Here is a 27901-nt window from a genome sequence, read left to right as displayed (position 1 = left end):
CAATTTGGAGCGCGGTGTCCTCGCTCTGTTCCATGCCGAGCTCTGTTGTCCAGAGGAATTAATTCCAGATTATGTGTGGGTGTGGACTTCAGCTGGGCAAAATTTGGATACCCTGGTTGAGTCATTATTGTCTGATGAATCTCTTGGTGACAGCCTTCGCCCCTATTGTTCTGAGGTGAGCCCCGTGGCAAGAAATGTGAAAGCAAGAAACAAAAGAATATAAAGAAAGGTTACGAAATCAAATTCAGTTAAGGCAGGGTTATTGTCCCTCCATCCTGCCTCTCTGGCCTCCAGTTGGGATTGGATTTGGCAGAAAAACAACCCCCATGGGACAGTGGCTGGGGTTTAGAGCAGGTTCTGGGGGGAACCCATCCCTGTGGGACCCTGGTGGCCCCAATGAACAGCAGAAACAGGGAGGAGGAGTTATCATCAATTCTTAACATTTTATTTCTTTACTGGGTTAAACAAGGAGCAGAGAAAACCTCGGCCCCAAAATACAACAGAACTGAAAGCATTACAGGTACAGAGACTATTGAACACAGAGAGTAGTAGGATAATATTTTAATACAACTGAATTATAGCATGGGATTGTGTTTTTGTTGGGTTTTTTTTGTTTGTTTTTTGTCAAACCAGTTTGGAAAATAAATGTAATAGGAACTAGTGCAAAAAAGTTCTAAACATGAAGCACAGTGTATAAAATGGCATAAGAAAACTGTCCCCTCGAGGACACAGTCACTTTCTTATGACAGAAGGGAGAAAGAGAAACAGAAGGGGGGTGGGAACAGAGGGAGGGTCCAGGAGGCGGAGGAGGAAAAGCTGGAAAGAAAGAGAAACCGGGCTGGGGGATTAGAAAGGATACTTTGAGTTCAGCAATGTTGGTTTGTGTTTCACCACCACGCACTGTTAAAGGACCTCGTTGGGGTCAGGCCGAGCTCTGTCACCACCCATGGCACAAGCACTTGAGAAGGGTTCGGGCACCAGCAGCCTGGGCACTGCAGGGGTCGGGTCCCACAGGTCCCCCTGAGGTCCCCACAGGTCCCCCCAAGGCCCTGGGACACCCAGCACAAGGCAGGGAGCCCCAGCTCAGACACGCTCCAGGGGGAGAAGGGCACGAGGCGCTGGGGTCTCCTCCTGCTCTCCCTTCCCACATCCCTCCTGAACACGGCGTTGGCTCCCTCAAGGACCAGCACACGGAATTTGTTCCCAATTTCCACCCCTGTGCTCAGACAGGAGCATCTCCCTTTTGAAGGCATCCTGAGGCTGTGTCTGAACAGGAGGTTCGGAGGAGCTGGAATCGGTTTGGGTTGGAACAGAAAACCAAACCAAACCTCCACAGAGGCATGGCCGGGCTCCCCAGGAATTCCTCCCAAGCGTCAGCATCTCCATTCCCACGGGGGAGGTGTCCCTGCATTCCCAAGGTGTTATCCCGACCTGCTCAGCCAGGATTCACTCCAGCCTGTTCCCACCATGGAGCCACCCAGCCTCCTGCCCTGGAGAAACTGGCTGGATGCTATTTTAAGGAGAGCTGGTTGGAATTCCTTACAAATTGCTATTCTCTCCCAATCCGCTGCTGCCCGTTCCAACTGTGCGAGCAGAAAAAGTGTGATTGGTATTTTTTAATATTTTTTTTTGCCTCATATTCTTTTTGGAAAATGAAAGGTTTTGTGGGAAAGGGCTGTTCTGGATGCATTTCTCAATTTGCAAAAAAAAAAAAAAAGAAAAAAGAAAAAAAAAGAAAAAAAATTGGTCCTAATGATCAATCTGGCTTGTTTTGACAAGTTTCAAAATTAAAAAAAATCACTGTCTGGCTCTTTTTGTCTTTTTGTTTTGCAATTCAGGCATGTCCAGTTCCCAAATACATTTAAAAATGGTAAAACCAACCCCAAATTTCATAAGCCAAACCTAATTCTTGGGGTTTTTTTGCTGAGTTTCAGTTTACAACAAGCAGAATTGTCGACTTTCTGGGCTGAAAAAGGATCATCCTGAAGTGCTAAAGAGGCTGGAAACTGCTCCTGGCCTGGAACACGAGTCCTGGAGATGTGGAGCAGGAAAGGGTGGAGGGACTGGGCTCAGGATCTCACCCATCTCCTGCCCAGGCCTTTGAGAGGGGCTGAGAGTTTTGATAAAATCCCAACAACTTTTAAAATTTATTATTCCTTATTTATGATCCTGAATTAAAAATGGTCCATCCCCTACCACAGCATTCCCTCTACTCCCTTCCTCCTTCCTCACAGAGACACATAGGGCTGGGAGGTCACCCAAGAACACCCAAAAAATCCTTCCATTCCTGGAATAAAATGGACTCATGGTGGGAGCTGTGTAGCTCCAGGGCTGCTGTGATCCAGGAGCTCCAAGCAGGCTCCTTTGGTGGGAGAAAGGATGGTTTTGGGGCTGTGTGATGGTGGTACCTCCAGCTGGGATGTCCATGAGCTAACTTTTGGGCTGAAGGAGATCCTTAACATCCAACCTGAACATCAGACATGGCCCTTCCCAACTTTTCCAGCCTAGTTTAAGAGATTTAAGCCCCAGGGATGGAAAGCCCCAGGAAAGCACAAAAAGCTGATGCACAGAATTCCCTGCCTGTCTTGGGTTACAATGTAAGCTGTAATCAAAAGATAGGTGGGGCAGTGTTCTTTTCCTTCCCCATGACTCAGCCCTGGTAACTCCCTCCAGTTCACCATCACCACCAATGGGCCACCAGGGTCTCACAGAATGACCAGTAGAATTACATCATCCCATTGTGAGATGCTCCACCCAGGGGGAGGAACCAAACATTCCTACCTGGATATAATCTGAGGCTTGGAACACCATGGGAGCACTACCACTGGATTCCCAGAGGACAAGAGCTCCAAAACCACCACCAGACCTCCAGAGAAGGACCAGATCTTTTTGCAGGATCACCACTTGGACAGAACCCCCTCCATCACTCCAACAGGACTGCAGCCACCTTTTAATCAGACTGCTACCACCACCCTGACTGACAGGGGGTCAGGTTGTGCTCTGACTCTGTCAATCCAAGCCAGTGTTTCTGTACTACTGCCTTTATCTTAATTTTCTTCTTAAATCATAATTCTGACTTGGAATCTCCCTCTGGTTTGCTTTCAGACTAGAACATTTTTGGTGCCTGAAGTGGGGCACTCCTGGAGGTGTGGCCGAAGTGGAAGAAGGCAGCAGTGAAGTGCAGTGTCCTCTCCTTGCAGCAAGGACTCGGACACAGCGGGGAGCGATGGGGGGAGCGCCCATGGGAGAGGAAGGAGGCCTGGGGTCAGTTGGGTATGGAGAAGATGACTTTACCTGCCTGGATGGGGAAGGGTACGAAGAGGAGGATGATGGCAACAGCAGGCTGTCAGCAGATGACGATTCACAGACTGAAAAACCTGAGGCTGGTGACCTAAAGGAATTCTGTGAAGTGGAGGAAAAAGATCCTTGGGAACCGGTTGCTTCTTTTTCAGAGAGAGTGTGGAACGTGTCTCCAGATGAGATCAACATCCCTCCTGAGCCTCCAGGCAGATGTTGTAAACAATTGCAGGATAAAATTGGTAAGTTGTATGAGAGGAAAATGAAAGAAGGCATGGATATGAACTATATCATCCCGAAGAAAAACTAATTTTGCAACCCCAGCATCTATGAAAAACTGATCCAGTTTTGTTCCATTGATGAAACCGGTACAAATTACCCAAAGGACATGTTTGATACCCTTAGCTGGTCAGAGGATTCATATTATGAGGCACTAGCTAAAGCCCAGAAGACTGAGATGGACAAATTGGAGAAGGCCAAGAAAGAATGTGCAAAGATTAAATTCGTGACTGACACTAAAAGGGGTACAACAACAAGCTCTGCTTCCACAACCACCACAACATCCAGCACCACTGTGGGAGATGCCCAGAAGAGGAGGAGCAAGTGACACGTGTTGAAGAAGGGTCTCACAGAATGACTCATGAAATTACAACATCTCATTGTGCGTCCCACCGCCCTGAGGGGAGGAACCAAACATTCCTACCTGGATATAATCTGAGGCTTGGAACACCATGGGAGCACTACCACTGGATTCCCAGAGGACAAGAGCTCCAAAACCACCACCAGACCTCCAGAGAAGGACCAGATCTTTTTGCAGGATCACCACTTGGACAGAACCCCCTCCATCACTCCAACAGGACTGCAGCCACCCTTTAATCAGACTGCTACCACCACCCTGACTGACAGGGGCTCAGGTTGTGCTCTGACTCTGTCAATCCAAGCCAGTGTTTCTGCACTACTGCCTTTATTTTAATTTTCTTCTTAAATCATAATTCTGACTTGAAATCTCCCGCTGATTTGCTTTCCAACTAGTACACTGCCCCATCACTTTCTGGCAGAATCCAGGAACGTTTCTGTCGTGACTTTGTCTCCACCAAGCCCTACAGGCATTCCTTTCCCAGATGCCAGCAGGAATGGGATTAGGATGAACCACAAACTGAGGGTAGCCTGGGCTATGGGACCTCATTCCCTTTGTCTCTGTGGAAATCATGGAATCCCAGAATGGTTTGGGTTGGAAGGGACCTTCAAGATCATGAAGTTCCACCCCCTGTCATAGGCAGGGACACTTTCCACTATCCCAGGTTGCTCCAAGCCCCATCCAACCTGGCCCTGGACACTCACAGGGATGGGGCAGCCACAGCATTTCCAGGCAACCTCAACAGCCCATCCCAAACCACCACATCGGTGCCACCAGAGACCAGGTGGCATCTGCAGAGCTCCACACAGGGACACTCCATGGCCTGGCCCCACAGAATCCTGCCCAGGAGAGGAAGATATCCAGGATTTTCCCTTTATTCCCTTCCTCCAGGCGGCAGCTGAGTGTCTCCTGGCCCCGCCCATGGCCTTGAGTGGCAGTGAATGAACTGCCCTGACATCTCCTCTTGAAGCAAAGCAAAATGTGTTGAAGGAAAACCAGTTCCAGATGTTTTCCCAGTGTTGCCAAGTTACTCAACATGTTCTGCTTTAGTTGTCAGATGCTTTCAAAGCGATTTCCCTAACTCCGAGCACGAATGGTAAGGGCTCTCCCTGGGAATCTTCTGCCTGGGGCTACCATGGATCTGTATTTTCATAAGAAAAAGACTCAGCTAATGATTAATGTTCCCCAGAGGAAGCGGGGCCTTTCTTTGGGATTTTTCTTCAGTTATTTTTAATTAATTTGTACAACTGGCAGCTACATGAAAGTGCAAAACCCGGGAATAACGCTGGACCCAGCTCCCTTTGCTCCTTCTCTCTGCCCACACCTGGAGCTTGTGGAGACATCACCATCCCTCATTTGTCTGGGGATGAGAAACCCCCTCACCAGGGAGGAATCACTGCTTCCCACTGGGAATTTTCTCTGAGCAAAGAGAAGTTTGTCCACTGAAGGAACAGTTGAGTTTTACAATACTAAACCCAACATGGGGCATCTTCTTTAGGGAGAAGAGATAAGATCATTGGATGAAAAAGACAAAGCCCCTTGGGTTTAAGTTCCTGGTTGGATAAATCACTTAGAGCTCGTGTTTTCCAAGGTGGCTTTGGGAATGTGAAAAGCATTTGGGATTGCAAAGGGCCGCTGCTCTGGTGGACACAGGGCTCGGGGCGAAGCATCCCTGGACACACAGGGTAAGGAAGCTCTTCCCCTCCTTATTCAGGCACATTCCTTCTTTATCCAAGCACACTCCCTCCTTTTCCAGGCACATTCCCTCCACTTTGAAATAAATATAATGCCAGTGGTGTTAAGTGAGACAATGTCACCGTCTGCTTCCTGGGCTGTTTGCTCAGAGAGCAAAGCCAGAGCGCTCGTGGATGGAGGATTAGGAGGTTGTAATGTCAGACCAAAGGCAGGAATTTTATCCGATAGGCTCCTGATGACGGACTGCTCCATACACCACTTCCAGCTGCTCCTGCTCTGGGAACAGCCTTGTCTGGATCCATTTAAGGAGACTGGCAGAGTGTTGAATGCAGCATATGGTGCCCTAAAACCACAAAACTTATTGACAGCAGCCCAGACTCGCTACAGAAAAGATCTTCCAAAGCCTCGCTCTGGGAAGACTCAGCACTTTCCTTCCACTTGCAGCAGGTAAAGCCCATCCCGCGCTCCCAGAGAGGATCCACATCCCCTGTGCTCTCTCTGGCATCTCGTTCTCTTGGGAACACTCCCTGGGAGCCACAGCCTGGAAAACATGTGGATCTCCTGCCCCAGAGGCCTCTTCACTCCCAGTGGATGGGGCTCAAACCTCTCCAGTAGCCACCCAAACCAGCCCAGTTCTGCACTGGCTCCACTTCCATATTCCCTGCGATGCAACACATGCTCCTGACCTCCTAAGGGAAGCCTCCAGTTGGTGTTAGGGAAGGTGAAACTGTTTCTCACAGCTCCCAGGTTATCCCAGCAAATCCCTGCCAGCACACCCTGAAGATGACTTGGGTTGTTGGATCTCACTCTTGCAGCTCTGTGGAAATCATGAAATCATGGAATGGTTTGGGTTGTTCCACCCTCTGCCATGGGCAGGGACACTTCCTACTGGACCAGGTTGCTTCAAGCCCTGTACAACCTGGCCTTGGACACTTCCACAGCTTCTCTGGGAATCCCACATCACCCATCACCAGCCTGGTCTGATGCTCTATCACCCGTAGGGCACAAGGGCTTTGGGGCAGGGAGAAGTACACACATCCCTCAGGATGGTGCCAGATCTGGATGAGGCACAGGGACTGAGGCCGGGCCACCGCGTGCCCGCCAGCACTGCTCAGTGTCACACATGACACAATGAACAGGGCCAGTGACTCAGGGCCACTTGCTGACGCACCACACTGGGCTATTCTTCTCTCTCCCGATGAGTCGCTCCAAGATTGGACACAGTCTATCTCTGAGAGAGGCGCCTGGAATTAGCTTAACTCTTGGCAGTACAGGAGAAATCTAATTTCCTTCAGGATCCGGCTGTCTGGAGGCAGGGACGGGGCTGTGCTCCCTCCCCTGGCCTGCCTGGGAGCTTTTACTCCTTGTCAGAGCAGCTCCACAACCCACTGCTCACAGAAAACCAAGGGATTGGATCCTGGTTTGCAGAACTGCTCCATGTCCAACTCTTCTGATTGGTGTAAACTAGGCTGAAATTATATGGATGTCATGAGGAATAGTCAAATGAGAGACATCCTACTTTTTGGGTGGCAATAGCAAGGGAATCTGGTCAGGAAACACTCTCCATCTTCCATGAGCACCACCTCTCCCACCCCAAAACCCATGGGACAATGGGATCACAGGCCTCGTCTCTGCAGGACTTTGGGAACAGGCAACTGGTGGTGTGTAAACATCACCCCAAAGCTCTGAGATTCAAGTCAAAGCAGGAATCAAACATTCAGCTGCTTCTCAGAGCCTCTTTGGTCTGGAAATGGGCTGGAAATGTCAGGAAACCTGTGCTTCCCACGAGATGCCTGGTACTTCCTTCTTCCAGCCAGGCAGGAAGTAGCTTTGCTCATGGGGCTCTGCTCACGGGGCTCTGCTTCACCTCAACAGACCAGAAACTATAAAACTCCTACAGGTCATCAGCTCTGAGACTTCTTGCACCTTCACAGGGATCTGGGACCATTTGGGATGCAGCAGGACATTCCTCCTGTTCCATCCCTGTCTCCTGAAGTGACCCACACAGGGCTCTGCTGTAGGTTCCTGTCAAGAGCCAGCCTGGAAACAGAGGGACCATCCCAGCCCCTCTGGGAGCAGGGAGTGAATTCACACCCAACTCGTGATCTTGTGCTAAAACACCCTCTCTTCCTTCCCTGCCCACACCCAGGACAAATTACAGCCCCTGGTGCCCGGCCCGGAGGCACCACCTCGCAGTGTCCATGCTGGGAACAGTTCTGGTGGGTGGGTGGAGAATTGGGAGTTTCCCAGGAAATGACCTGGGGATCAGATCCTAGAGATCTGATGTTTGTTTGGGGCTGAATCCCTGGATATGCTGAGCTCAGGTTAAAAAAAATCACCCCAAGTGAGCCGAATGAGGCTGCACCAGCCAGCACCTTGCCTGGCCAAGTCCAGCTGGGCTCCCAGAAATTTCCGGATCTGGGGGCATCCATGGATTGAAACTATTCACAAAAATGCTCCTCCCTAGCTGGGCTTTATTAGTGCCTCTTTGTGTGGGAGACTCTCCCTCCAAGCCAGATTTCTCCAGCCCGTTTGCCCAGTCCTCCTGCCATCCAGTCAATGATTTGTAGCTGGGAAGCATGGAAGGATGCCTTTGGGATTCCCTGCATCCAAACTGCTGCCATGTGGGAACCCTCTCCCTCACAGCCTGTGTGCTGCTGGAGTCACATCTCCCCAACTCTTCACTGAGACCAGTCTCACCAGCCAGGAAGGACAACAGAAAAGGTTACACCAAATCATCAGGACACTTGGCAAAGTGGGATGTGGGAATGCTGGGGACATCCCTCCTGCTCCTTGCCTCCTCCCTCTCCTCCTCCTCACATAGAGGAGCGGGAAAGGCCAGGCTGGAGGAGCAGGCTGGGATGCAGTGAGACCAACCCCGAGTGGTACCACAGTGCAGTGTCACAGCGTCCCACTCCTGTCCCCAAACGCCACCAGCGAGGCAGCGCCGCACTGAGGACACTGCGCCCCACCAGGGCGAGTCTGCCCCGAGCCCGTGGCTTTTCCCTGGGACAGGAGTGGGCCAGGCTGTGCCGGGAGGTGCTGCCCCTCAGCCTGCTCCCTCGGGATTCACAGACCCAGGAGAAAAGGAACGAGGGCTGGGGCCGACCGTCAAACCTCGGCACGGCGCGAGGGGGAGGCGCGGGCGCCCAAGGCACTCGCGGCAGCGGCCGGGGGACCCTCGGCAGTCCCATGGGGACACCCTTCGATTCCAAGGGACCCCTCCCCTCGGTCTCCCCGCCCCCGTGCTGTTCCTGCCCGCCCGGCGCCTGCGGGGCCGGGAATGCTGGCCCTGCCCGAACCCTTCTGGCGCCGGGTCCCGCAGCCCTGTGCGCGTTAGAGACTCTTCACCACGGGGATGCCCCGCGAGCAGCTCTTGGGGGATGTGCGGGGGTGCGTGTGCGCCACCCCCAATCCCGTGCCTCCCATTGGAGGAATAGCATGTGCCCCCCTTATGGAAAAAGATCTGGCATTTTCCTTGGAGGTCGGCTCTGCCCTCTGTGTCACTCGTCCCGTGCCACGCTCTCCTCCAGGGCAGGTGGGGCCTCCAGGCTGAGCCCCCCGGTGCTGCCGTGCACGCTCGAGAAGGACACCATGGTGTGGAGGAGCATCAGGACCAGCACACACAGTCTGATCCTGCTGCTGCTGCTGAGGCGAGACCCCGCGGAGACCGGCAGCAAGGACGGGGAGTGGGGCTGGTGGTACTGGTGGTACTGGTGGTGGTGGTGGTGGTAGAGGTGGTAGTGGTTCTGCCTCTGGTGATGGAGGTGGGGGTCGTGGCGGTGGAAATGGAGTGACTCTGACGCCGTGGATTTGGGGGATGTGTCCTCATTGCTGTCTGGGGGGTGCTCGCAGGAGTCCCATTGCACCTCGCAGCACTTGGCCTCCTCGTTGGGCAGCTGGTTCTCCAGCAGCCCTGCAGGAAGGAAGGAAGCAGAAGGAGGGGTCAGTGGGACACTGAGGATGAGGCTGTGGAGGAAGCGAGCATTGGTGCCCACCAGCAGTGACATAGGCACACCTGAGAACAAAGACACCCAGACACCCCCTGGGACTGGCCCCAGTGCATCTGTGAGCCTGCACACACCAGCAAGGCGAGCTCAGGGCTCCTCAAATCCTGCTCACAGTGGTTCAGTATCCCCACCCCGCTTTAACCCATCATCTGCAGCTCCTCCCATGCTTTAGCTTTCAGACAGAGGTAGGACTTTCACCTCCTGGGCTGAGATATTCCTGTCTTAACCCCTTATCCCATATCCTTGAGATGGCCGTGTTTTGGCATCAGGCAATGTTTCTACACTGCTCCTCCTCCCAACTCCACCCACTTCCAAACCTGGGAAGTGGCTTGGATATTCCCAGGGCTCACCATCACCCCCCGTGCCCGGTGTGAGCCCGGCCCTCCTTACCCGTACAGATGAAGCCAGGCAAACCTCCATAGATCAGCTCGTCATTGTCCGGTAACACGAAGGGGCACCTGGTCTGCACCTCCAGGCAGTATTGCTTGCATGGGATCCGCTGCCGGCACTGCTGCTGGGTCACGTTGAAGTACTCGGAGCACAGCCACGCCTTGTAGACAGCCTGGGGGAAATCATGGAAAGGGATAAGTCATTTCCTAAGCACTGGGATTGCTGGAGCATCGCAGTGTGGAAGAGGAGGGGAGAACTCCCAGCTCCTGTGGGAAATGTGTGTTGGTATCATTTGTTGAACAGCGATGGATTCAAACAACCCACTGGAGTGTAATGGTGGAACTCATCTATCCAGCTAAATCCACCACAAAAATAAAGCTAATTACCACATGGAATAATGTCCCCTACAGCCAGGCACTGTAACAGATTCTGCCAACATCAGTGACCCAAGAGCTCAGACCATTAAAAAAAATTCAAATGCTGTTTATCACCCGTCCCAGAGTATCCTCCTCATCCCCAAGACATCCCACTGCTCTCCTGGGAAGGGGAGGGATTGTCACCTCCTCTAAAGTGCCTTGGCCCCCATCAGCTCTGGACATGGGACAGCAAAACACATCATGGGCTGGTCTTTACTGGAAACTTCCTGCTGGAAAATCTGCTGGACAAAAGCAGCTGGGATGCAGCACATGCAGCCACTGCACCTCAGGCTTGTCCCTCTCTGTCACTGAATAACACCTTCCTCACCTTCCCCACCAGGTACTGGGAGAGATTCCTGATTCCCTGACATCTGGAACTTCTGCTGTGCCGTTTCTTTTGGCTCAAGGGGGAAACTTGTTCATTTTCCATGGATGCTCTGGCACTGGGATGTATCAGCAGTACAGGTGTCCCCATGTGCTCTGTTCACCTTCCTGATACCTCAAGATGTGCTTGGCACCATTTCCAGAAGGAAGAGCACCTTGGGGGCTCAGCTGTGGCTGCAAGGCTGTGTCACATTCCCTGCCTCTCCAGCCTGTCCAGTCCTGGGTTTCCCTCTTCCCTTCCAGCCTCCATGTGCCTGTGCCCATGGCAGACAGCTGGGCATAGCCCACACAGCCTCAGTTACAACCATATTCCCAAATGTCCCTTCTCTCCCCAGCATCAGGCATAGGGGAAGTTGTCTCCACTGGCTGTAGCAGAGAGGGAGGGAAAGCTCCCATTTCTCCTGGTGTACATCATTCCTCAGGCTGCAAGAAACCTGTGGCACTTCCAGCTCATCCATGAACTCATGTGGGCACGCGTGACAGCACCGCGGTCATTCCACCACCGCATTCAACTTCCTTTGAAACCAGCTAGAAAGGGCTCCCTGTGATTCAAAGGGAAAGAGTTTCCCTCCTTGGCATGCTTAGAGAAACTCCGTGCTCCTCCTTCCAGCTGCATTTTCATTTTCTGGAGGCTTTAAAGCCATCACTTCTTTGTTTCCCAATGTTTCCCATTTCCCCATAGATCCTTATCATCGTTTGTTTGGACCACGGTAGTGTCTCAGGATTAAAGCTGGTTGGGAAATTCTTGGCAAGTTATTTTAGTTTGATTTTTTTCCCCTGGAAAATGCCAAATCATGAAACCCAGAATTTTTACAGAATTGTCTTAGCTTTGGTGAAACTTTCATCCCAAAAAGTATAAAGGGCACTAGGACACAATTTATGGAGTGAACATTTTGGAGCAGTCCCCAGTACTGTGGCCAGGGTTTTCCTCCTGGGATGAGGGAATGCAGGTGCTTGTTCTCCTTGTCCTGTTGGATGTTAATTACTGGGACACGGTAGAATGGCTCCAGAGGAGGGAATGACTCTGCAGAGTGTGAGGACATAAGCAGGAGAGTTTTGAGGTCTGGATCTTCATCCCTGAACATGTCATCCCTGGAAGTGTCCAGGGCCAAGATGGGTTTAAGGTCCCTTCCAACCAAACCATTCCACGACTCCATGATCTGCCCGAGCTGATTCCCTAGAGCTGAGGAGGAAGAGGCCATGCTCTGGAGGGGCCACAACCCCGACTGCAACACTGCCTGCCCTGATGGCCTCTGCTCTCTTGGGGACACGGGAACAGCAAGGAGGACACAGCAGGACCCCTCAGTGGGTGGCACATGGCCCTCTGCAAGCACCACGAGTTTTTCTCGTTGGGAAAGCAGGACCTGTTACTGCTGCTATGGAACCTCAACAGGAGGTAAAGGAGGGTTAGAGAGCTCAGGGGACAGTGGCACCTTACACTGAAGGGACACAGCACCAGGGGGTGTAAAATGGGCTCCAAAGCACCCACTGAGTGCCCAGGATTTATTCAGACAGGCCATATCCTTATTCCAATCTGAGGACTCAACAAGCCCCTGCCTGGACATGATGCTGTTGTTTCCACACGTTCCAGACACACTCCAGTGTAATCTGGAACAAAACCCAGAGAGGCCTTATTAATAACCTTAATTATTTGGGCTGCCTTTATAGCAACAAGGAGAGGGTATCCTGAGAACACCCTGACCTTCGGAGTGTCTGGCAGCAAGGGGCTGGATGAGCTTCTCCTTCCCCTGGTGACCATCCAGGATTTTGGACAGCTGGTATGGATGACCTGCTTGAATTTGAACTGGCTGAAGTCAGATAGGTGAACTCCTTCCACAGCCAAGAAATTTTCAGGATTAAAATCTGGATGGATTAACTAAACCACAACCAGCCTGTAGTTTAAAAGGGAATTATGAACACACAAGGAGCTGGATGGACATCACTGGTGTGCCCAGCCCCATCTGGGATGGACACCCTGAATCCATCCCTCCAGCTCAGCCTCTTTTCCAACCCTCATCTGCCTCAGGATAAACATCTCCATCAGTGGGACTTCCTCGTGTTTCCCAAGGAGGTTGTTTTACAGCATTTATCTCGCTGCCTACAAGTTTTCCTTCATACTTGACCTACATTTTTCCATCCAAAAGTTCACTCCCTTCAATCATTCCCTCCACCATTCCCTCTCCCTGCTCTGTGTTTACACATCTCTAATATTTGCAGATGTCTCACGCTCCCCCTTTAGTCACAACTCAGGCGAGCTCGGCTGATTTACTCACTCCCATTTCCTGCCAGTCTTCTCCCAGCTCCGACTCTCTCCCACGCTGCTTCCCAGATCCCAGGCACATCCCAGCTCCCACCTGGGCTCACATGCAGCCTGGCATGGAGGGTACACTGAGTGCTCCAGCACAGGATTGTGGGCGTCACCTGAGCTGTCCCAGCTCCAGATTTGGGTGGAAAAGGCAGCCGGAACAGGAGATTTCCCAGAGTTTTGTGGGAAGCTGCTTTGGTTCATCCTGCTCTCATGTGGAAACAGAGCTGGCACAAGCAGGCTCTGCATGGATCCACACATATTCCCCCTGAATGTTTGTGATGATTTCCATCAGGGAAATCTGACAGAGGGTTGGGGTCACACACACAGGGACATTCCATGAATTTAATGAAAATATGGAAGGAGAGACTGCAAGGAGCTGGTGATACCACCGGGGAGGGCAGAGCTGGAGCACTCATCTAGAACCTGCACCAGGATTCCCTGGCTGCATTCCATTCTTCCTTCCCTTTCCAGAGCACCTGCCTTCCCTAAGGGAAGCACTGACCCCAGCCAGCCCTTGCCATTCCCTTGTGGCACCCTCCATGGTTCCTCTGCAGGACGGAAACTGCCTGTGTGTACTCAAAACCAGAGACATCCAAGACCTGCTGGTCCAACAGGGCTCTCCCACTCCCCTGGGATCAGGCTGAGACACAGGTAGATCTCCAGGAGATCCCAGTGTCCTCCCATCACTCATCCACAGAAATCCATGTCACAGACAAGGAGCAAATCCCCTGGGATGCTCAAGGTTTTGGTATCTACAGCCTTACCCCATACAACCTCCTTAGTTCTGCTGTTAGAAAGGACATGTGAGAATTTAGGACAGGAAGAAATTGATTCCCTGCTTAGATCAACTAGGAAAGCTCCCTAGTTTTCATCCTTGCTCTCTCTGGATTCTTCAGGAAGCAGGTTGGGTTGCAATCAGTGTTCCCTCCATTCTGGTTTGGCTTTTGGCACATCTCCAGCCTGGCCAAGTAAATATAAGTGACCTCAACTCCAAAATAGCTTCAATTTGGTGCCCTCTTCCTGCATTTTTAGCTCTGGAGGACTGGCTGCATGACTCTGAGAAAGCACACGGAATTTGGCTGCCTAGGAAAGGAGCCAACTTCAGACACCCAATTTATATGGAAGGAAGAGGACAGACTATCTGTCCACATCAAAATTTTGCAGGTGGGATGAAAAACCTCATCATAAATGACATTAAAAAAAACCTAAATTGAATTGGATTTCTAATAGTGAATTCAGCTCCCTGTCTGCTCACACTTCCAGTGGGATCTGGAAGCAGCAGCCAGAGGGATGGTGCTTTCACAGGGAATTCTGTGCCAAATGGGAATTCTTCCCTGCCTGCACTATTCCTTCTGTCTCCTGTCAGTACCAGGAGAGCATTCCCCACCAAAGAGCTTCTCCAAAGTCTTTCTGTGTCCTTAGGATTTCTGCACAAATTTGGCTACTTCAAGGCCAGTCCAGTTGCTGCCAGTATGCTGGAAACACTGGCACTGCCTGTGGAACCATCCCAGCTCCACTTTGGGACAACAGAGGAGCAGGGATGGAGCAGCATTCTCAGGATACACCACCACTGCAGAGGACGCAGTGCTTGGGATAGTCTGGATGCCCACCGGGAATGCCAGCTGTAATTAACACAACAAACTGTGTTTGTTTTCCCATTTGAACAGGAATCAATGCTCAGGAAGTTTCCCCAAGGAAAATCCTGCTAATGGCACAAATGTAACAAACCCTTCTCCTTAATTAGAGGCAGGGGTTAGGGCAGCAACCCCATCCCAAAATCCATTTCTCTGGAAGGGGGAGATGCAGACTGGAAGGTAGAGAGGGAAATAGGGTTGTTTTCCCTACAAAATAACCCCAGAAGAAGATCTGGGAGTGTGCTTGGACCAGAGGTGAGGATCACTATGGAAGTTGGGCTCTACCATCATGACTCTCCTCCTTTCTCTCTTCTCACTGGGTGCACCCAGCTCCCAGCAGGGATGGGAAGAAAAATCCCTGCCTGTCCCTGGCAGACCCCCAGCCTGAAGCATCCCCCTCCCCTTCCAGAGCAGTTCCTGGGACTCACATTTCCACCCTGGCCTGAGAGGAGCATCTGGAGTGGCTGTGCCTCATTAATCTTGGACACAGGGAAATGAGCACTGCTAATGAGCTGCTTGGGCAGCTCTCCAAGCTCTGGCACATCAGGATGCAGCGCGGGAAGCAGGACAGGCTGGGGGGGAGAGAAGAGCCCCCTTGGATGGCAGAAGATTAAGGGAATGCTGAGGTCCAGGGCCAGCCAGGAGGAGTCACAAACACATCTGCAATGTCCAATTACCACTGTATTCAATTAACTCAGACACTAACAATGTGGAGCTTTAAACCAGCTTCTTTAAGGCATTTTTAAAAATTCTCCTTGCTATGGGCTGTTCCAGCATCATCTCTGGAACAGCTGATTTTTGGTTTCTTTGATAGTTCTGGAGTTGTTATCCCTGTCTTGACACATTCACATGCTCTGTGTTAGGAGAGGGGGGAGAAAAACACCAACCCAACCCTAAACCCCAACAACTGGGCAGGATTATGGGATTTGTATTGTTTTTCCTTCATTTTTAATATAAAGTTGCCTTTTGCCTGGCGATGACAGCACTGGAGCCGCAGCTCCTCCGTTTCCCAACCAGGGGAGCCTCTGCCCATTGTACCCAGCTCCAGAGGGCACGGAGTGGCGGCTGTGATGGGTGCTGGGATGGGGCTGCCAGCAGGAATGCCTGGGACACGGATGGGGATGGGGGAATGGGGATGGATGCACACAGGCTGCAGGGAATGGCACTGATGGTAATCCCAACTGGAGTGGGTGCTCCTCAGACACCACTGGAAACTCCACATGGAGCTGCTGGGCTGGCTGGCACGTGCCCATTCCAGGCTCTCCATTACCCTGCAGCCCACCCCTCTCCAGGGTTGGTTTTCCCAGAAGTTCTCCCTCAGCCATCCCATCCATGACAGCATTTTGCATCCCTCTTGTGTGTTTTTCTGGGCACAGGGTGGTCCAGGTCTGGCAGTGACCAGGCTCATCCTGAGGGAAGGTCCTGGGCAGAGGAACATCCCCTATGCTCCCAAACTGTGGCTTCCCACCTACATCCCACAGGACAAGACCATATCCCTTGACCTGAGTGATGAAATCACTTCCAAACTACCTGGAAGCAATTTGTCAGAGCTACTCACTCACCACTCAACCACCTCATGAAGCAGCTGATAAAGTTTAAAACTTTTAGTTTTCATTTTAAAACATTTTAGCTTTAATTCTCAGTTCCTGGATTAAAGAGAGTGTCTGAATGCTCCTTCTTCTAGAGGGAAGAGCCCAAATTTCCCCTCCAAACCACGCAAACCCAGTCTGAGACACACAATGCCTCAGGTGCTCACTGGCCAAAACTAAAAGAAAGTAGCTTTAAAGTGTGACCCCCACACACCTCAAGGCCAGGTAACAACTGTCACACTATGTCACGATGTCAGGCAGCTCAACACATGCCTTGGGAAGGAGTGGAGTAGAAAAGGATGGGAAAACCAGCACCCCAAGCTGTCTCTGCAACCACACACACACAGCCCCAGCACCCAGAGGTGATGGGCAGGGGGGTGGCAGTGCCAGCTCCCAGCCCTGGGAATGCTCTCAGGGGACAGACACCACAGTCACAGCCTCCTGGCTTTGCTCATCAGCTCATGGCACCGAGGGCTGCTGTGTGCAGAGCCCAGGGAAAAGCCTGGTCGCATCCCAGCAGATGCCACACTCCCCTTGGAACAAACCCAGGAGGAAGAGCTTGTGCTCATGGTTGTACTGAAGCAAGGAGCATTCCCTGGAAGAGCAGAGCTTGTGGAGTCACTTTGGACACCTCTGGCAGCTCCTGTGCTGAGGGGACAGAGCACATGGCACCGCGACATGGCCATGTGCCTGTGTCTATTGATTAATCACAGTAATTAATGGCACAGCTGGATGAACAGGAAGGCAGTGACCGCTGCCAGGCCCTCCTGCTTCCCACAGCCAGTGCCTGTCTCCGTGCATGTCACAGGTTGCTCCATGTTCCTGCCCAGCAGTGTCTGCAGCCCTTTCCCTCCCAAGACAGCTCCCACTTTTCCCAGTGCAGGCTGGAGGTTACCCCCTGTCCAGCCACCCAGCCCTGCCCAACCACTCCTACAGCCCATTGCAGGAGGCTCTTGTTCCCAGATCACTGCTACAAAACATCCCAATTCCCATGGAATATTTCCATTTCATTATCAAACCCCACCTCAGGGTAGATGCATCCTCTCTCCAAGGGGGGTGAGCACAGGGTGACAGTGCTCTGCTCATGGATGTGAGCTCTTATCCCAGCATTCCTGATGTCAGTCTCCTGTTCAGTCCCCCCTCCTCACATCCTGGCTGTGTCCTCTGCAGTGACCCTGGGAATTCCCTGGCAGTGTCTGGGACATGGTGGCCCAGCCATGGTGGGCTGCCTGTGGGCACTGCTGCCAGACCCCAGGCACAGCCAGTCCCTGTCCCATGATCCCAGCCAGGGAGGAGCACTGTGAGGCCACAGGGACCAGCATTCCCAGGCTGCAGTTAATCCAGGCTGCTGCTCCGTGCCCCCCTTTCAAAAAGGGTCTTGGCTGAGGAGAGAGAGGAGAGGGGAGAGGGGAGAGGACAGAGGACAGAGGAGAGAAGCAAAACTTGTCAGGAAGGGAAGGCCAGATGGAGTGTGGAGGTTTGTGTGGGAAGGGGGTGGACACCAGGAGACAGGAGCTGGTGGGCAGGGAGAGAGCAGCTCTCATTGGCATCTGGAGGGCTCTGTCCTTGTGAAACTGCATGGCCATGCCCCAAGGTGGAAGAAGGGAGATCAGACCTCCAGTTCCAGGGCCTCACTACACTCTGAGCAAAGTTCTTCCCAATATCCCATCTCACCCTGCCCTCTGGCAGCGGGAAGCCATTCCCAGTGTCCTGTCCCTCAAGGTATTTGTCCCAAGTTCCTCTCTAGCTCTCCTGGAGCCCCTTTAGGCAAGGGAAGGGGTTCTAAGGTCTTTTTGGAGCCTGCTCTTCTCCAGGTGAGCACCCCCAGCTCTCCCAGCCTGGCTTCAGAGGCGCTCCAGCCCTCAGAGCAGCTCTGTGGCCTCCTCAGGACTTGCTCCAGCAGCTCCATCCTGTACAATCCCTCACCTCTGAGCCCCCAGTGTGTCAGATACCAGCCCATCCTGCCAGCCCAATGACTTAAAAAGTAATTAAAGACCTCTGCAAAACTGCAGCTGAACACGATGGAGTTGGGGACAGAGGGAAAGTGAGGTCCCTGCAATCCATTAGAATGGCTTGAGGAATTCACTCCCATTAGATCCTGCTGCAGCCAGGGGCTTAGCAGGATTCAAAAGTGGATTAAACATTTATACAGCTAATGAGAACATCCTGTTACATTAGATAGGATATAAAAAAATAAAGGCGAGACACTTCAGTGCCACGAGCCATATATTACCCACCAGTGATGGGGGCGAGGGAGAAGTTTCTTTGCTCATCTCCCTTCCAAGGAAGTGGTGAGGTTGGAAAATTGTTCTCAGGATGGTGTGAGTATCCAGCCCAGCAAGGGCTATCTTGCATCCAACACCTATGGAAGGGGATAATCCTGTACTCTGCCAGGAGCCCCCTGCACAGCATCCCGTGAGGTCCCACTTGGCTTGAGTGGGAATGGGACAAGGTATAAGGCAGCAGGAGGAACATGGTCCCTCATGTCATCCTTGTGAACCCCACAGAGATGGGCAAGCAGCAGGATCTGGCCCATCCCTGCTGCCTCATGGAGCAAACAGTGGGGAGACAGGAGCATCCCGGCTCCTGGGCACCTTCCATGGTCACAGGGAAGTGTGGAGTTTTCCACGCTCATGCTGGGCCCTGCAGCCACCTCAGCTTGTGCCCACAGGTCCCTTAAATGCAAGCAAAGATGATTTTGAGATGCTTATCAGCACTCCTGGCAGCTCCTACTGCTGGAGACACACAACAGGCTCATGTCAGACCCAAGAGCTGCAACCTCTGCTTTTCTATCCCTGGCTGAACACCACTTGCAGAGATCTCCCGCTCCCTTCCAGGGAGGGAAAGCCCCAGGATAACTCCCAGTCTCCGTGGTGAGCAGCAGGCAGGCGCTCCCGGCTGGCATCGCTCCTCAGGCAGCGAATCCCGAGGGATGCGTTACTGCAGGGAAGCCCCATTCCTGCTGCTCTCCCCTGGAGCAAGCCCAGGACAGGCTGGGGCTATCCCTGTCCCTGATTATGCTCTGCAGAGTAGAAGTGCTTCCTCTGCATTCCCATGAGCAAGGGATGTCTGGAGAGAGGTTCCCAAGAGCATGCTCCAAGCCAGGCTGCCCCCCCGGAGCTCCTGGTGCTTCCCGACAGTCTCATTTGAATGGGAGAGCAAGGAATGATAACAAGCAACATGGCATGGCAGGAAAATGCTGCTCCCTGCACACACAGACAGACATCCCTGTGGATTCCTCCTCTCCACATCTATGGAAAATGACACAGAAGGCAACCAGCTTCAAGGAATATGACACTGAAGACCAAGAGCAGGTCAGAGAGATGCCCAGGTCTGAAGGGGGTTGAACTCCTTACATTAAAGAGAGAAACACAGCTCCAGCTCTGCTAGCACCAGTCAGTCCTTCCCAAACTGCAGCTGTTCAGAAAATGCCAAGAAAATTCCACTTGCCTCTCTCCCTCTGCAAACACCAGCAGTGGGGAATGATTGGGACTGGTGCTGGTGGGCACAGGAGCTCCAGGCTCCCTGATCTGGGAAAACCCAGGTGCTGGCACACCCCTCACCAGGAAATCCCACATCCCAGTCACTTCCAGGCCCCCTCTCCAGCTCTACCTTTGCTCTCCTGTCCATCCACAGCCTCCACCCACCAGCAGAGCTGCAGAGCTGCTGTGCAGGGATAAAATTCCAGCCAAGATGTCAAACACGTGTATCTGTTACTCCCAAAAGGATGAGCAGAGCAGGTGGCCTTACCTTCTCCAGCCAGGACCAGGAACACCGGGATGCTGGCACAGACAGGGCTCTGGAAAACCAAATCCTTGCCAGGTGAGGCCATTTCATGCTGCTTTTTAAACAGAGTGAACACGTTGGCAGCATCTGGGGGAGTCAATGCCGCCAGCACCAGCTGTGACACCCCAGGAAGACAGCTGGGAGAGAGGCCCCAGGGAAAAGCCAGAAGCTGGGAAGAAGAGCAAGGCTGAAGCAGGCGAGCCATTCCAGGCAGGCAGCTGCTGGCTCTGCCCACGGGAATGGGGCTGGAGCAGCGTGGACAGATGGCTACTTCTTGCCCAGGCAGCCTCTGTGTCTCATTCACAGATTTGCTGTCCCTGAGTCATTGCCCTTCAAAGGACAGCGGAGCTGAGCTCCTGCGTGGAGCCAGGCATGAGTCGCATCCTAATGGCATCCCGGTGACAGCGGGAATAGCCCCCCGGCAGCCAAATACATCCTGCCTCTGCCTCCTGCCTGCCTCCCACCCTGCAGGGCAGCTCTGGAGCCTGCAGCAGAGGAAAAGGCTGTGGGGCATCCCTAGGGACAGGCCTGGGGCTGTGGGGTGTTTTGACAAACCCTCTCTGTGTGTGATGCTTGGCACTGCCCAGCACCGGGGTCAGGCCAGGCCATATGTGATCCCCACTGGGCACGAATGGCTCCTTTCCTGATGGGAAAGAATCCTGTCCTCAGGCAGGGACCAGGTGAAGCCCGTTGTGAGGGCAGGTCCAGCTGGGTTCAAGCAGACACCCTGTGCATCCTCTCCCACCTCCTGGTGCTGGTGTGGGAGGTGCTGCCTCCTCTCCCTGGGATGCGCGCAGGGCTGGAAGTCAGCGTGGCACCAGCAGATCCCTTTGTCCATGGGGAGCATGGATCACTGCCTGGTAGGAAAAGCAGCGTGGCAAGACAGCCCTGACCTGGACAACCACAGGCAGCCTGTGACAATGGATGTGCACAGCAAGGGGGTTGGGGGTCGTGTGGTTTTCCCAGATCTCACATTCCACTGATATCACTGCACACGCTGCTGAGCTCCTGACTCCCAGAGCCTTTCTGCACCACACAGAGCAGCCGGATACTTTCCATCTCCAGCTACTGAGGTGGCATCTCTGAGGAGCTCATCCCACCCTGCTGGTGAAGCCCCTGTGCCCACCGTGCTCCCAGGCATGGGCACACATGGAGAAGAACCTGGACTTGCAGCAGGCGAGCTGAGATGGCAGCAGGCACAGCCGGGAGCACACAGAGAAGGAACAGGCGCCAGAGCCTGTGGCACTTGGAGCTACTGGTGACAGTTTGATGGAGACAGATGTCACCCTCCCTCGCTGTCCCTGCACCACTTGCCGACCTGCCTGTTGCTCCATGGAGACCTGCTGCTGCCTTTGGAAACTTGTGGGCTGTCCCTGCAGCACCACTAACAGACACAAATGAGGACAGGCAGACAACAAGGACTGACAGACAACCAGAACAAAGGAGGCAGCCAAACACCATCCAATGCCCCCATAAACCCCTCCCATTCACACCCTGACCCCACCCCAGGCAGCTTCACCCCACAGCACCTGTGTAGGTTCTGCCTCCAGCCCACCACACACTCCCAGGTCTCAACCTCAAGGAAAATTCAAGACTGTCCAAGCAGCATCTGAGCATTCCCACTCCTGCCTGGCTTGCAGCCCTCATAACTCCCAGCACCACTGGCACATTCCTGACACCTCTACATCTTTTATTCCATCAGTTCAGTTTTTGTTTCTCCTGTTTTCCAAGCCTTGATCTCAGTTTTCAAGCATCAAGGAGGTACCAGACACAAGGCACTGGAATTGGGCAGCCACAGCACATGCAGACTAAACCCACCATGGTCCTTTAGCCCAAATTCTTTATACAACTGAATCACATCTTTGTACAGGGCTGCAAAAAAATTCCTTTTTTCCCATGGAATGGGTGGGGAACATGGAGCCATACACTTGGCTAAGCTTGTGCGTGTGCTCCTGCTCAAGCTGCCAAATGACTGTGCTGATTTGCTGGAATTACTTCGGAATTCACTCTGGAACCTTTTTTCACCTCATGAAATACCTCACTGGCCAGGCTGGTTCTGGAGGGGAAGCTCTGGAGCTGACACAGGTGTTTGGGAGCTGCCTCTCCTCTCCCAGGTGCTGCTGCTCCTGGTGCACCAAATGCTGCACACTGAACCAGGTCCAGGGAGCAACTTTGCAGTCACCTGTCCACAGATTCTCTGGAAGCCTCAGTACTAAAGTAACTCCCTTTAAAAAGCACAAGCTTTTGGTGAAACCACTTTTGTTGTGGTTCTCAAGGGACTTTCCCTCTGTGCAAGGAGCCATCCAGGCCCAGAGTAGGAGTGCACCAGGTTGAGGCAGTATTTTGGACAAGCCCAGCCCAAAAAAACCTCAACTTGAGCTACTTTTGTGAAGGTAAAATGCTGCTTTGGTTCCCCCAAGAGGTGTCCCTGGCACTGGGATAACCCCAAGACATGGTGTTTCTAAAGCTCCTGGCATCTGCAGGCTCGGGTTTCCAGAGGATGTTCCACAGGGAGGGATGCTCCGCAGCGATGCCGATTACTGATGCTATTCCTGGTTAAACAAGAGCCAGAAAACAGGACCCCAGAGGCTGCTGAACCTGGGAACTGGGGATTTGCTCCCTGCTCCATGTGGGCTGTGCCAGGGGCGATGCCAGAGCAGGAGCAGCCTCCATTTCTCACCACATCACTGTGCAGAATCACCAGCGAAGCCTTGGGAGTGAAATCCTGCCCTGCCAGGGGTACTGGGGAAACCAGAGGTGCAGAACCAGATCCCACAGCCACGGGCCTGTGCGCAGAGAAACCTGATAATCTAATCACATCTGAGATGCTACAGGTCCTGCCCAGCTCTGCTGCCAGCTCCCTCCTGCCTGTCAGCCCTTCTCTCGCCACAGCTTTGTTTCTTGCAGCCTAATGACTCTTTAATTCCGCAGGCTTTGTCCCATAGATCTTGATTTGCCCCAGATCGGTGGGAGGGGGCACTTTTGGGAACTGTTGGGGCGGGAGCCAGCACACAGAGCTTGGCCTTGGCACGAGCAAAGCTCTCATCTGGTGTCTGAGCTGGAGCAACACTGCTCTTTTCCTGCTTGGAAAGATGGGAAAAAGGCACAACTGAGCCCTAAGCAGGACATTGCTTTGGAAGGACAGCGATTTACTCCTGCACTAAGTCCTGCAAAGCCTGGGCTGACAATTTGAGTGCTGTTGCTGCCTCACATTTCCTGACGGATATACAAGTCCAATATCCATGTTCCCAGGCTGTGACCTCCTCAAGCCCCTTTGGAGGATGCTCCAAAGTGTCCCCACAACTGTGCACCAAGTTCATTGTGTCTTGCAGTAACAAAGGGTACGAGTCACATAGCAACAGGTGAGATGGAGGTGTCCAGCAGCTGCTCCTGACTCAATTAATGACTTTTCCCTCTTATGTTCAGAAAAACACAGGCGTTTTCTACCTTTTATCCACAACATCCATACCTAGCACCGTGATCTGGCAGGCAGACCCCTGCAACATGAGGTGAAATGTATTTGAGAAGATGGATGGACCCTGTGGACCCATTTCCCTCTCTTCCTCCTGTCCACAGGATGCTGGTGCCCCTGTCCATGAGTGTCCCTGTGGGAGTCAGACCCCCCAAAATCCCAACAAATGGGAAATGCAAACAATAAACTCCAGAAGTGCATCTTCATGATTTACTGTCCTTCAGCCACAGGGATTTCTGGGGTTAGTTGCAAGAGTAACAAATAAAACATTTCCAAGGAGTGATTTGGAAGTTGACAGTGCTGCACAGGTATAACAACATGTGCAGAAAGTGGGATCTGCCCAGGAACGATCCCCAAGCAGAAAATAAAGAGGCAGAGTATTACAGCACTGAGTAATCTCAGCATCTGAATTACACACAGACCCCACCATTTCATGGGATTCCTATCTCCCAGGGAGACTTTGGTCCAGTCTTTCCCAATCTCCAGGCACAGATGGATCCAGGGCTGGGATGCCTAGGATGCTGTTTCCCCTCCCGGCAGCACCTCCCTTTTCTCCCCAAACCTGAGGGCAGCTCTCAAGATGATTTATTAACAGGGAATTATGTGTGTCCTAAAACCAATCCACAACACTCAGACGCTTCCAAACTTTTAGCTTGGGGCCAAACCTGCTGCCGTAAGAAGGAATTGGCAGCCCTAGTTGGGATTTGGTGTTGCTGTTGTTTGAAATGAGGTGGAATAAAGAGCCAAAATCACCGGAGTGGTTTGGCTGCCACAGAGTTCGCTGTGAGCTGTCTGTTGAGCCAGACTTCTTAGGCACCGAATTCCAGAGGGATCTGTGGCTCTGCAGAGGAAGGCTGTGAGCAGGTGAGCTGGAGCTGCTGTGCTTCCTCATCTTCTATTTTCCAGCTGCTGTTACGGAATGGCAAGGATGCAAATGGGAAGCAGCACTAACCCTCCATGCACAGCCCCGCTCCCATGGTCCTGTGTCCCAGAATTATCATTTAAATCCTGTTTCTCCAGCTCCAGAGCTCATGCAGCCAGAATCCTGCTGTGAGGGCTCTGCAGGAGTTCTCACACTGGCTGAACTGCACATTCCACTCTGTTTTCCTCCACTCCTCTCCTGTTTTTCTGTTATTTGCTCTCAGATGTTATCACCATCAAGCAATAGCTCTGCCATCCCTCACAAACAGGTATCATCCAGCATCTGGATGGGAAATACAAATCCAAACTGCTTCAAAAATCCCGCCACCCACATTTTTCCAAGGCAATGAGTAACTGCAGTCCCCGCTCACGTCCAGAAATCACGAAATCAGGCCAAAACTCCCTCCTCACCACAAAGCTGGAGGGGTCTGGCATTAGCCTCAATTCACAGATGGGGAACAGCCACTGAGAGGGAAAAGCTGAGTCTCATGGATGTGAAAGGCTGGAGTAAGACACATAAATATGGAGTGAATGGCCTAAAACAAAGCAGCCTGATTTTCAGCAGCAACCAAAAGGATGGGAGCTGTGAAGGCTCCAGTGGGAGTGTGTAGACTCAGGCACTCCCACGGGAATTTCCCAGTGGGTGGCCCAGGGGAGTGTGCACAGGTTGTCCCTGCTCCTCCTGCCTCCTGTTCCCAAGTGCTGCCTGTGGAATGCAAAGCTGGAGCTCACAGATGCTCTAAGGATGCTCTAAGGATGCACTGACACAACACGGAACCAGTTTGAGAGGACTGAATCCTGCCACTGCCTCCAGCTCTGCATCTCCCCAGCACATTTCCTGCTCTCCCATCAAGGATGTTAAACCCAGGGACACTTAATGGAGACTCACTGAAGCAAGACTCTGTTTCTACATATTTTGGAGTCCCAACATGATGATTATTTTCTCACCTCTTTCGCTTCTCTCTCTGGGTCTCCCAGCAGCGGTGGAAGCTAAACCTGAATCTGGAATGTTTATGCTCCACCAGACATGGCACAGGGAGATCCTGATCCTGCTGGGCCCCTGGAAGCAGGAGCAGCACAATGGACAGCACCAAACTCCCTGTGGAAGTGGAGCAGTAGGACCAAACTACTCAGAGCAGGCTGAATGCTATGTCCCTTGGAAACATGAGGAATTTGGGAAGCAGACTGTGATTACCTGCCTTGGCCCAGGCCCAGAATGCAAGCACAGGCTCCTGCTCAAACCCAGCACCTCACCAGAGTGACCCTTGGAGTAGTGTCCAGGATCTCACCAATGTGCCCTTGGTGAAAGACACCTCAGTGTCCCAGTGCTGCTCCTGCACTTTCCCAGGGCATAAACATCACTTCAAGAGCTTCCCTGCAACTCCAAGTGTCCCTCAAAACTCCTGTCTCAGAAGAAGAGCAGCCAACCCTGTTGTACTACCAGGGAGGAAGCTCTGCCACCATCCCTGTGGGGACAATGCTGTCACACTGCCCAAGACACAGCTCCGAGCAAGGGAAGCAGGTTTAATTCTGTACACCATTGCTCTTCCCAGAGGTGATGTCTGGAGGTGAGCCAGGCAGCTTGCAGCAGGTGGAAGCTGGAGGCACCACGGGCTTGTAAGAATGGAACATCCAGCAGAACCACACTGGGGGTCTTATGGAGATCCAACCACAACTCTCATCTGGGAGAGAAGATGGCTCCATACTGAACCTCGATCCCATTGATGCTGGGAAATGCAATCAACCAATTGCAAATGCAAGCTTTCAGAACTGGGGCTGTACCCCACAGCTGGGGACACTCAGTGACACTGGGGAAAACACCAAGATGGGAGGCACATCCCAGCACTCCTGGGCCAGCTCCCTGGGCAGAAAGGGTGAAAGAGCTGGAAAACAGCAGCTGCATACAGGGAAGGGGCCCTGAACCATGGTTCATCTCAGGTCACTGCTCGTCTAATGACAGCCAGGCAGAATCCTGGGCTGTCCCAGGAGCAGCAGCAGATCTGAGGCAAAGGTGAGGGGCCCCACAGCTGCCCCAGCTCAACCCCCGTGTGCACAGGGGTGCACATGGAAAGGGGTGTGGATGAGGCTGGTAGGAATTGGGGTGTCAGGAGTGAGGTGCTTGGACTGAGGTAGCACGTCAGGATTGGGGTGTCAGGAGAGGGGTGTTGGGGGTGGTGTGTCGGGACTGGGGTGCTGGGAGTGAGGTGTCAGGAGTCAGTGCTCAGACTGAGGTGCTGGGAGCAGGGTGTTGGGAATGTAATGTTGGGAGCTGCCTGTGTGTGCAGAGGTGTGAAGGGATGTGTGAGTGCTCATTCAGGCCAAGTCCTGCTTTGCCTTCTCTGTCCCACCACCCTGTCCAGCCTTCCCAAGGGTTCCAGACCTGTCCCACCACCACTGTCACGAGAGGTCTGGAGAGCAGAGGGAGATCCCAGCCTGCAGGAAGGTGTGAGAGCAGGGGGACCACGGTACCCCCACAGCACCGAGCCCCCTGCAGCCCAGCTCACCCGGGACGGCCCCTCGTACCTTGCAGTCCGTCAGGCAGGATCTGACCGAGTACTCTTCCGATTGCAAGTACTTCTCCAGCAAGAGGTCGAACTCCTCATATTTTTCCTGAGCGTGTTGGTCCAGCCGCTGGTACGCCTGGACGCAGCTGCTACAGGCCTCCCCGCCCAGCGCCCCGGCCGCCGCCACCACCAGGTCCACCATCAGGTTGTCCAGGCTGCAGTCCAGGCCGTCGGGGCCGGCCATCTCTCGCAGCAGGTCCCAGATCGTGTAAGTATCACAAAAGGAGAGGTTGAAGTTCCTGAAGTAAGCCTGCAGGAAGGTCCTTTTGGAGGAGGGCGAGGCGAAGAAGGGCGCGGCGGCGGCGGCGGCGGCGGCGGCGGGGGGCGAGCGCAGGGGCGCGCCGGGGGCCCGCGGGCGCTGCGGGGCGAGCAGCCGGGCGCACGCCGAGTCCAGGTCCCCGCGGGCGGCGGGGCAGGGCCCGCCGGGGCCGCGGCTCAGGTTGCCCAGCAGGGCCTCGCAGCTGCCGCCGCCGCCGCCGCCCGCCGGCTCGGCCGCCAGCAGCGCCCGCGGCCCGCGGCCCCGCGGCCGCTCCCGCGCCCGCAGCTTGGCCCCGGCGCAGAGCCACAGATGGTCGGAGAGGAGCACGGTGAAGAAGAGGAGCGAGGCGAGCGACAGGCGCCATTTCTGCGCCCGCTCGGGGTCGGCCACCGGCTTGTCGCTGCGGCGCGGCGCGCAGCACACGGCCCCGCCGGCGGCGCCCCCGCGGGGGGACATCCAGGCGCCGCGGATCATGCCGGGGGCGCGCGGGCGGCGGGCGGGCAGCGCCGCGCTGCCGCCGCTGTCACCTGCCCCGCGCC

At 53.4% G+C, this 27901-nt stretch overlaps 1 protein-coding gene and 1 pseudogene across 1 annotated transcript; one reads left to right on the top strand and one right to left on the bottom strand.

Moving 5' to 3' along the window:
- Positions 1–654: 654 nt before the first annotated feature.
- On the bottom strand, positions 655–27901 carry NALF2 (NALCN channel auxiliary factor 2). Its single transcript, XM_058848003.1, has 3 exons — positions 27063–27901; positions 10030–10201; positions 655–9545 (listed from the first exon to the last, which is right to left on the bottom strand). The coding sequence occupies exons 1-3, from the start codon at positions 27834–27836 to the stop codon at positions 9133–9135; spliced, it is 1359 nt and encodes a 452-aa protein (XP_058703986.1). The 5' UTR covers positions 27837–27901; the 3' UTR covers positions 655–9132.
- Positions 3227–3904, top strand: LOC131583650 (SAP30-binding protein-like; annotated as a pseudogene).

Source organism: Poecile atricapillus, chromosome 12 (assembly GCF_030490865.1).
Source record: "Poecile atricapillus isolate bPoeAtr1 chromosome 12, bPoeAtr1.hap1, whole genome shotgun sequence".
Taxonomy (NCBI): Eukaryota; Metazoa; Chordata; class Aves; order Passeriformes; family Paridae; genus Poecile; species Poecile atricapillus.
This window is presented reverse-complemented; position numbering and strand designations above follow the sequence as displayed.

Coding starts and splice junctions, on each gene's coding strand:
- NALF2 (XM_058848003.1), bottom strand. CDS start 27,836: ATGATCCGCGGCGCCTGGATGTCCCCCCGCGGGGGCGCCGCCGGCGGG. Junction 10,202..27,062: donor CCTGCCTGACGGACTGCAAG/GTACGAGGGGCC, acceptor GATTTCCCCCAG/GCTGTCTACAAGGCGTGGCT. Junction 9,546..10,029: donor GCCTGGCTTCATCTGTACGG/GTAAGGAGGGCC, acceptor TCCTTCCTGCAG/GGCTGCTGGAGAACCAGCTG.